The sequence below is a fragment of the Gymnoscopelus microlampas genome (genome assembly GCF_963454915.1).
Source record: "Gymnoscopelus microlampas genome assembly, chromosome: 1".
NCBI lineage: Eukaryota > Metazoa > Chordata > Actinopteri > Myctophiformes > Myctophidae > Gymnoscopelus > Gymnoscopelus microlampas.
Window position 1 is genome coordinate 1,192,272 of NC_139962.1, and position 10,807 is coordinate 1,203,078.

The following is a 10,807-nucleotide window of genomic DNA, read 5'->3' on the forward strand; positions in this document are numbered from 1 at the left end:
TCAAGAAAGAATGTCGTAGAGCTGAGCGAATTTGGAGAAAAAACAAACTCACTGTCCACCTAGAGATTTTTAAGAAGTCAACAGTGGCCTATAACAAAGCACTGCGCTTGGCAAGGCAAGCATATTTTTCAGGCATTATCAATGACAACAAGCAAAATGCCAGAGTCTTATTCTCTACCATTGAACATCTCTTAAACCCCCCCCAGGCTTACAAGGAGTCGCTCCCTGCTTCTAAAGCTAAGTGTGATGAGTTTGCGTCCTTTTTTGCAAACAAAATCTTTAGCATTCGAGCTGGTATTATGAATGCTGCTGCTAGCACTGCAAATGCTGCAAATGGTGCATGGTGCAAAAATGTAGATCACTCCAGAGGAAGTCTAATATCTTTCTGCACAATTAATGAAGAGGAACTCCGTAAAACTATATCACAGATGACATCATCATCTTGTTCACTGGATGCAATACCCACCCCGTTTCTCAAAGAGGTTTTAGACAGCGTGATTGGAGATATCCTAAGAATTGTAAACAGCTCTCTACTTTCAGGCGTCTTTCCAGACTCACTGAAAACGGCTGTAGTCAGGCCGTTACTCAAGAAACACAACCTTGATCCATTGGTGCTGGGTAATTATAGACCAATCTCTAATCTGCCATTTCTGGGAAAGGTCTTAGAAAAAACTATCTTTCATCAACTGGATGTGTTCCTACAGAACAATAAGGTTCATAACAAATTCCAATCTGGCTTCAGGAAAGGTCATAGCACAGAAACAGCACTTGTAAAAGTAATTAATGATCTTAGGGTGTCCGCTGACAACAAAAATATATCTGTTCTCCTACTCCTTGACTTAACCGCTGCTTTTGACACGATTGATCACAAAATTCTACTACAACGCATGGAGTACTGGATTGGTTTGTCAGGCACAGCCTTGTCTTGGTTTTACTCTTACCTAACAGGCAGAAGCTATTTTGTCAGCCTAGCTAATTTTGACTCAGACAAACATGACATCTGTTCTGGTATTCCACAGGGCTCAATTCTGGGTCCCTTATTGTTCTCCCTGTATATACTACCACTGGGAGAACTCATCGCCGATCACGGAGTGAACTTCCATTTCTATGCTGATGATACCCAGCTGTATCTTTCGGTAGCTCCAGACGACCCCTGCGCTCTAGACCCATTGTTGACCTGTCTGTCCAGTATAAAATGCTGGATGAGTGAGAACTTTCTTAAGCTAAATGAGGATAAAACAGAAATTCTCATAATTGGCTCCAGTGAGCAGAGAGAATCAATAATAAGTAGACTTGGTAACCTGGCTGTAGAAAGTAACACCACAGTAAAGAACCTGGGGGTTATTATCGACTCTGAATTGAATTTTAATGCACACATTAATCATGTCACCAAGATTGCTTTCTTTCATCTTAGAAATATTGCGCGAATTAGAGACTATCTGTCGTTAGACGACGCAAAAACGCTGATCCACGCTTTTGTTTTCTCTCGGCTTGATTACTGCAATGCACTCTACTCTGGCCTGCCTAAGAAAACAACTGACAGATTACAACTTGTTCAAAATGCGGCAGCCAGAATTTTAACTAAAACTAGAATGAGAGAACATATCACTCCAGTACTAGCTTCACTACACTGGCTCCCGGTTGTTTTTAGGATTGATTTTAAAATTCTTTTAATAGTTTATAAAGCTCTAAATGGTCTGGCACCTTCCTACCTCTATGACTGCCTAGAGAGACATGATCCAAACCGGACCCTCAGGTCTTCAAGTGCTGACCTACTCGAGGTGCCTAAAATGACATATAAAAAATACGGTGAAGCAGCATTCTGCTTTTACGGACCAACAGTGTGGAATAAACTCCCATTACACCTAAAACAGGCAGCCTCTGTCGATAGCTTTAAAGCACAGCTCAAGACCTATTTCTTCACTCTTGCTTTTAGCTGACTCTTTGGTTGATTTTTAAGTCCTCACTGTATTGCCTATTTTAATGTTTTATGCTTTTGCTTTTATTTTATTTTATTTTTTGTTTGCTTTATTGTTAAATTGGTTGTAACTGTAACTGTATTCTTGCTCTGTAAAGCACTTTGCGCTGCATTTCATGTCATGAAAGGTGCTATACAAATAAAGTTTATTATTATTATTATTATTACAGAGTGTACTGTACCCACCTGTACCACAGTGACCCCTAGTGTCTACAGAGTGTACTGTACCCACCTGTAACACAGTGACCCCTAGTGTCCACAGAGTGTACTGTACCCACCTGTACCACAGTGACCCCTAGTGTCCACAGAGTGTACTGCACCCACCTGTACCAAAGTGACCCCTAGTGTCTACAGAGTGTACTGTACCCACCTGTACCACGGTGATGCTGAGGCGGCCCACGCTGCCCCCCCCCCCGGGGCCCACGGCGCCCATAATGGAGCCGCCGTACTGCAGCTGTCTGGCCGCCTGAGCGTCCAGATGCACCTGCTGCTGCTGCTGGGTGGGCTGGATGCGCAGGAAGTCCTGGGGCAGCTCCCCCACGTACACCTGTACGCACACACACACACGCACGCACGCACACACACACACACACACACACACACACACACACACACACACACACACACACACACACACACACACACACACACACACACACACACACACACACACACACACACACACACACACACACACACACACACACACACGCGTTAGGTAACATAACAATATGTAACTGGGACGCAGAGGATTTTTTTTAGCAAACTGCGCATATCAACGTCACTGCTAACGCTAACGCTATGTCACTACTAATGCTAACGCTAACATATCAATGTCACTGCTAACGCTAACATATCAACGTCACTGCTAACGCTGACGCTATGTCACTACTAATGCTAACGCTAACATATCAATGTCACTGCTAACGCCAACATATCAACGTCACTGCTAACGCTAACGCGACATATCAATGTCAATGCTAACGCTAACATATCAATGTCACTGCTAACGCTAACGCGACATATCAATGTCAATGCTAACGCTAACGCTAACATATCAATGTCACTGCTAACGCTAACGCGACATATCAATGTCAATGCTAACGCTAACGCTAACATATCAATGTCACTGCTAACGCTAATGCGACATATCAATGTCAATGCTAACGCTAACGCTAACATATCAATGTCAATGCTAACGCTAATGCGACATATCAATGTCAATGCTAACGCTAACGCTAACATATCAATGTCAATGCTAACGCTAACGCTAACATATCAATGTCTCTGGTAACGCTAACACTAACATATCAATGTCACTGCTAACGCTAATGCGACATATCAATGTCAATGCTAACGCTAACGCTAACATATCAATGACACTGCTAACGCTAATGCGACATATCAATGTCAATGCAAACGCTAACGCTAACATATCAATGTCACTGTTAACGCTAATGCGACATATCAATGTCAATGGTAACGCTAATGCGACATATCAATGTCAATGCTAACGCTAACGCTAACATATCAATGTCAATGCTAACGCTAATGCGACATATCAATGTCAATGCTAACGCTAACGCTAACATATCAATGTCACTGCTAACGCTAATGCGACACATCAATGTAAATGCTAACGCTAATGCGACATATCAATGTAAATGCTAACGCTAATGCGACATATCAATGTCAATGCTAACGCTAACGCTAACATATCAATGTCACTGCTAACGCTAATGCGACATATCAATGTCAATGCTAACGCTAACGCTAACATATCAATGTCACTGCTAACGCTAATGCGACATATCAATGTCAATGCTAACGCTAATGCGACATATCAATGTCAATGCTAACGCTAACGCTAACATATCAATGTCAATGCTAACGCTAATGCGACATATCAATGTCAATGCTAACGCTAACGCTAACATATCAATGTCACTGCTAACGCTAATGCGACACATCAATGTAAATGCTAACGCTAACGCTAACATATCAATGTCAATGCTAACGCTAATGCGACATATCAATGTCACTGCTAACGCTAATGCGACATATCAATGTCAATGCTAACGCTAACGCTAACATATCAATGTCACTGCTAACGCTAATGCGACATATCAATGTCAATGCTAACGCTAATGCGACATATCAATGTCAATGCTAACGCTAACGCTAACATATCAATGTCAAAGCTAACGTTAATGCGACATATCAATGTCAATGCTAACGCTAACGCTAACATATCAATGTCACTGCTAACGCTAATGCGACACATCAATGTAAATGCTAACGCTAACGCTAACATATCAATGTCAATGCTAACGCTAATGCGACATATCAATGTCACTGCTAACGCTAATGCGACCATATCAATGTCAATGCTAACGCTAACGCTAACATATCAATGTCAATGCTAACGCTAACGCTAACGCTAACATATCAATGTCTCTGGTAACGCTAACGCTAACATATCAATGTCACTGCTAACGCTAATGCGACATATCAATGTCAATGCTAACGCTAACGCTAACATATCAATGACACTGCTAACGCTAATGCGACATATCAATGTCAATGCTAACGCTAACGCTAACATATCAATGTCACTGTTAACGCTAATGCGACATATCAATGTCAATGGTAACGCTAATGCGACATATCAATGTCAATGCTAACGCTAACGCTAACATATCAATGTCAATGCTAACGCTAATGCGACATATCAATGTCACTGCTAACGCTAATGCGACATATCAATGTCAATGCTAACGCTAACGCTAACATATCAATGTCAATGCTAACGCTAACGCTAACATATCAATGTCTCTGCTAACGCTAACGCTAACATATCAATGTCACTGCTAACGCTAATGCGACATATCAATGTCAATGCTAACGCTAACGCTAACATATCAATGACACTGCTAACGCTAATGCGACATATCAATGTCAATGCTAACGCTAACGCTAACATATCAATGTCAATGCTAACGCTAACGCTAACGCTAACATATCAATGTCTCTGGTAACGCTAACATATCAATGTCACTGCTAACGCTAATGCGACATATCAATGTCAATGCTAACGCTAACGCTAACATATCAATGACACTGCTAACGCTAATGCGATATATCAATGTCAATGCTAACGCTAACGCTAACATATCAATGTCACTGTTAACGCTAATGCGACATATCAATGTCAATGGTAACGCTAATGCGACATATCAATGTCAATGCTAACGCTAACATATCAATGTCAATGCTAACGCTAATGCGACATATCAATGTCAATGCTAACGCTAACGCTAACATATCAATGTCACTGCTAACGCTAATGCGACATATCAATGTCAATGCTAACGCTAACGCTAACATATCAATGTCACTTCTAACGCTAATGCGACATATGTCAATGCTAACGCTAACGCTAACATATCAATGTCACTGCTAACGCTAATGCGACATATCAATGTCAATGCTAACGCTAATGCGACATATCAATGTCAATGCTAACGCTAACGCTAACATATCAATGTCAATGCTAACGCTAATGCGACATATCAATGTCAATGCTAACGCTAACGCTAACATATCAATGTCACTGCTAACGCTAATGCGACACATCAATGTAAATGCTAACGCTAACGCTAACATATCAATGTCAATGCTAACGCTAATGCGACATATCAATGTCACTGCTAACGCTAATGCGACATATCAATGTCAATGCTAACGCTAACGCTAACATATCAATGTCACTGCTAACGCTAATGCGACATATCAATGTCAATGCTAACGCTAATGCGACATATCAATGTCAATGCTAACGCTAACGCTAACATATCAATGTCAATGCTAACGCTAATGCGACATATCAATGTCAATGCTAACGCTAACGCTAACATATCAATGTCACTGCTAACGCTAATGCGACACATCAATGTAAATGCTAACGCTAACGCTAACATATCAATGTCAATGCTAACGCTAATGCGACATATCAATGTCACTGCTAACGCTAATGCGACATATCAATGTCAATGCTAACGCTAACATATAAATGTCACTGCTAACGCTAACGCTAACATATCAATGTCAATGCTAACGCTAACATATCAATGTCAATGCTAACGCTAACATATCAATGTCAATGCTAACGCTAACGCTAACATATCAATGTCACTGATAACGCTAATGCGACATATCAATGTCAATGCTAACGCTAACATATCAATGTCACTGATAACGCTAATGCTAACATATCAATGTCACTGCTAATGCTAATGCGACATATCAATGTCACTGCTAACGCTAACATATCAATGTCACTGCTAATGCTAATGCGACATATCAATGTCACTGCTAACGCTAACGCTAACATATCAATGTCACTGCTAACGCTAACGCTAACATATCAATGTCACTGATAACGCTAATGCTAAGATATCAATGTCACTGCTAACGCTAACGCTAACATATCAATGTCACTGCTAACGCTAACGTGCAAACTCACAGCAGGAGACGCACAGAAAATACATATAACTGAAAATTCCACTCCAGTGAGCCATTGCAGGTGTTTCTCTCTCACATTTCTAAAGCATTTTCAACTGCAATGAAAAAAGAAATCTTTGCCTGCGGGTGTCGCTATATTTTGCCTGTCAATCATCACCTCTGCTCCGGGTACCACCCGCCTCCCCGCGTTGTGATTGTCATGCAAGCATGTAGGAGCTCGCCAATCAGAGGCAGTACCGTAGGACCATAGAGGTATGCGTAGGACGCGCAGCTTGTCAGTCAACGCGGGGAGGCGGGACATGGGAAGTGGAGTAGAGTGTGAGAGAGGAGCTTAAGTTTTACTAAATTATTAAAAATGTTAAATGGCATCGCCGATCCGAGCGCATTAATGCAGATTTACCGCGCGCTACTATTGCTCTTTTTGATACCTTTGAGAAATCTCTGCAACTTCTAAGCGACGAGCTATTAGCCCGAGACGAGACAGTGGTACCCGCGAGTACGAGAGAGAGTGCTTTAACCGATAAGGGACCCTGGATACCGCCTTCCCAAATACAAAAAAGGTATTAGGGTCCCGAAAGGGGCTAAGGTCAGCTCTAAACCTAACTAACCTGAACACACAGGTCAGCTCTAAACCTAACTAACCTGAACACACAGGTCAGCTCTAAACCTAACTAACCTGAACACACAGGTCAGCTCTAATCCTAACTAACCTGAACACACAGGTCAGCTCTAAACCTAACTAACCTGAACACACAGGTCAGCTCTAAACCTAACTAACCTGAACACACAGGTCAGCTCTAAACCTAACTAACCTGAACACACAGGTCAGCTCTAAACCTAACTAACCTGAACACACAGGTCAGCTCTAATCCTAACTAACCTGAACACACAGGTCAGCTCTAAACCTAACTAACCTGAACACACAGGTCAGCTCTAAACCTAACTAACCTGAACACACAGGTCAGTTCTAAACCTAACTAACCTGAACACACAGGTCAGCTCTAAACCTAACTAACCTGAACACACAGGTCAGTTCTAAACCTAACTAACCTGAACACACAGGTCAGTGCTCTAATCCTAACTAACCTGAACACACAGGTCAGCTCTAATCCTAACTAACCTGAACACACAGGTCAGTTCTAAACCTAACTAACCTGAACACACAGGTCAGTGCTCTAATCCTAACTAACCTGAACACACAGGTCAGCTCTAATCCTAACTAACCTGAACACACAGGTCAGTTCTAAACCTAACTAACCTGAACACACAGGTCAGCTCTAAACCTAACTAACCTGAACACACAGGTCAGTGCTCTAATCCTAACTAACCTGAACACACAGGTCAGCTCTAATCCTAACTAACCTGAACACACAGGTCAGCTCTAAACCTAACTAACCTGAACACACAGGTCAGCTCTAATCCTAACTAACCTGAACACACAGGTCAGCTCTAATCCTAACTAACCTGAACACACAGGTCAGCTCTAAACCTAACCTCTAAATGTCTAATCCTGAATATGTTTCTAATTGTAAAACTCTCTCTATAAATACATCGTGGTCCAGAAACAACAGGTATAAGTAACAAAGATATGAGAACAAATCTCACACACACTCATATACCGTGGCCTTGCTAAACTAATGGCCTAAGTCAAGTTTTTCAGGAAAAAAAAAAAACTGATCCAAAACAAAACTATATGATTTTTCTTAATAATTTCACCCGAAATGTTTATAACAAATTATGACAATTTAAATAGAAATAACACTGTCGGTCAGTTATGTAACATAAGAGATTTAAATAGGATTAAATTTGACTTAGGCCCCAAAAAAAAGCAAAAATGTTTTCAAAATGGCCTAAATCAGTAAATAATTTGTCCTAAGTCACAAAACCATGTGACTTAGGCCACAAAAAAAGGCCTATTTTGGCCTAAGTCACACACTAGGGAGTTAGGCCATTATACTAAAAGGTGAGTGAACAGCATGATCCTTTTCTATTAGGAGATACATGTAGGCCATTTTACCAGAGGTGGTTAGTGTCATGAGGAGCTGACTAAAAAAAATATCATTTTCCTCAAAAAATGACTTTAAGCCATTAGTTTAACAAGGCGACACACACACACACACACACACACACACACACACACACACACACACACACACACACACACACACACACACAGTGACTTAACTGCACACATATCAGATGTACAAGCTCACAACGTGTTGTGATGTGATGCATGGTGAGCTTGTTGATCTACAATTAGTTTTAACATCATTAAAAGTATAAAATAAGGCGTTTGTGTTTAGAATCAGAAAAAAACACATCAATGGAAAGAAAAGGTTGTCGAGACTGAAGTGCTAGAAATGATGCCATTATAAAATCCCAGATATCATAATTATGGATCATAATTAACATCATTTTTAGAGACATTATGACATTTTATTTGAGGATTAATTGCCGCTCAAATAATTGCGTTGAACCCATTGAGACCTGAAGCCAATTCTACATGTCTCCTAAATCTCAGCAGTATTCTTAAAAACCTATGTTTCTATGTCAGTGGTGCTCAATCTTTTTCATGTCAAGGATACCAAAATGATATATATTTAGCCGCGGACCCCCATCAAAATATGTTGTTCCAGGGACCCCCCAGAAGCAAAGATTTGAGTTAAAAATGTTCGCTTTAGAAATATATATATTCAAAGATTTGCACACATTTTCACGATTTTTCAAAAATAGCAGATCTACAAGCTCATATGCTATTTTTGAATAGCCCAAAGTGTAAAATAATGCTTTTTAGCTCAAATCTAAAAATGACACAGTTCCAGGTCTCAATGGGTTAAGGATTTAATTGTGTTTCTGAGGTTAAACATTATGAATAGAAATGATCATTTCTGTTGGACCTTTAGGAGCCTCATATGTGACTCATAACTTACATCATTTCATAACTTTGTACTGGATATGAAAAGTGAAAATAGCAGATCTACAAGCTCAAAACGCATCACGTCGTGACACGTTTTGAACTTGTAGATCTGCTATTTCCACTATTTTTGAAAACGTTTGAAAATGATATATGAAACATTTTCAACATGGAAATAATTATTCAATTATGCAAAACATAATCGTTATGTAATGACAGGCAGGTATTTATTACACAGCTGGATGTCATCTGCTCTAATATACAAGCAGGGGCCCCTGGCCTAGGGGGTCCACAGAGTTACTACAGGGGGTCCTCAGGGGCCCCTGGCCTAGGGGGTCCTCAGAGTTACTACAGGGGGTCCTCAGAGTTACGTTACTACAGGGGGTCCTCAGAGTTACTACAGGGGGTCCTCAGGGTTACTACAGGGGGTCCGGGACCCCTGGCCATTGCGACGCGTTGTGAGCTTGTAGATCTATTATTTTGAAATGGTCTAAATGTATATAAATGTATATAAATGTATATAAAATAAATGTATATAAATGTATATAAATGTATATAAATGTATATAGGGGATGAAATGGATAATGTATGATTTGTAATAATAATAAAAATCTACAAAGTAACTAGTAACTAAAGTATTCAAATAATTGTAGTGGAGTAAAAGTAAAAGTACTGAAAATTGGAAATACTCCAGTGAAGTGAAAACAAAAAAAAGAGCTCAAAATTGAACTGAATAAGTACTAGTACTTGAGTAAATGTACTTAGTTACTCTCCAGCAGTGTAATAAGAAGTGATCAGGCAGATCTACAAGCTCACAGCGCTGTGAGCTTGTAGATCTGCTGCTGTTCTGGGGGGCTAACCGTTAGCCTAGCCATGCTAACAGCTAGCATGATGATATTACATCATATCTATATGATTTTATTATTACATGATCGTTATGACGTCACTGTGACGTCGTAGGTACCTGTCCCCTCTGGGTGCTGATGGTGGTCGCCATGCTGTAGGAGGTCTGCTAGATCTGTTGTCGTGTGAAGCCAGTAGATCTGTGTGTAGGATCATCTACAGATGTAAACAAACAACTTAATGCGGAAGTAAGTAAGGCCGGGGTCACGTGACACACGACGTCAGCTGACCCTGAGACCAGCGTTGCCAGATTGTGAGAGAAATAAGCAGCCAGGTCTAACTCAGTGATTACTTTATTTAGAAGTTTGCAGAGGAAAAGGCACATGGATGGACGTACAGTTACAATGAGCTGTAGAATACATACTCTCTAGACCAGTGGTTCTCAAACTTTTTCATGTCAAGGACCCCCAAATTGACACTTACTAGCCCGCGGACCCCCATTTGAAAATATATGCCAGGTAGGGTTGCCAACCGTCCCGTAAAATACG

At 40.7% G+C, this 10,807-nt stretch overlaps 1 protein-coding gene across 2 annotated transcripts in view; it reads right to left on the reverse strand.

Moving 5' to 3' along the window:
- Window positions 1–10,507, reverse strand: part of tollip (toll interacting protein) — a 31,178-nt gene extending 20,671 nt beyond the window's left edge. For both annotated transcript variants that reach the window (XM_084063080.1, XM_084063079.1), the window contains exons 1-2: window positions 10,381–10,507; window positions 2,349–2,525 (exon numbers count right to left, since the gene is read on the reverse strand). In XM_084063080.1, coding sequence (XP_083919206.1) covers window positions 2,349–2,525; window positions 10,381–10,413 — 210 coding nt within the window. In that variant the 5' untranslated portion in view covers window positions 10,414–10,507. The remainder of the gene's footprint in view (window positions 1–2,348; window positions 2,526–10,380) is intronic.
- Between the last annotated feature and the right edge of the window lie 300 nt (window positions 10,508–10,807).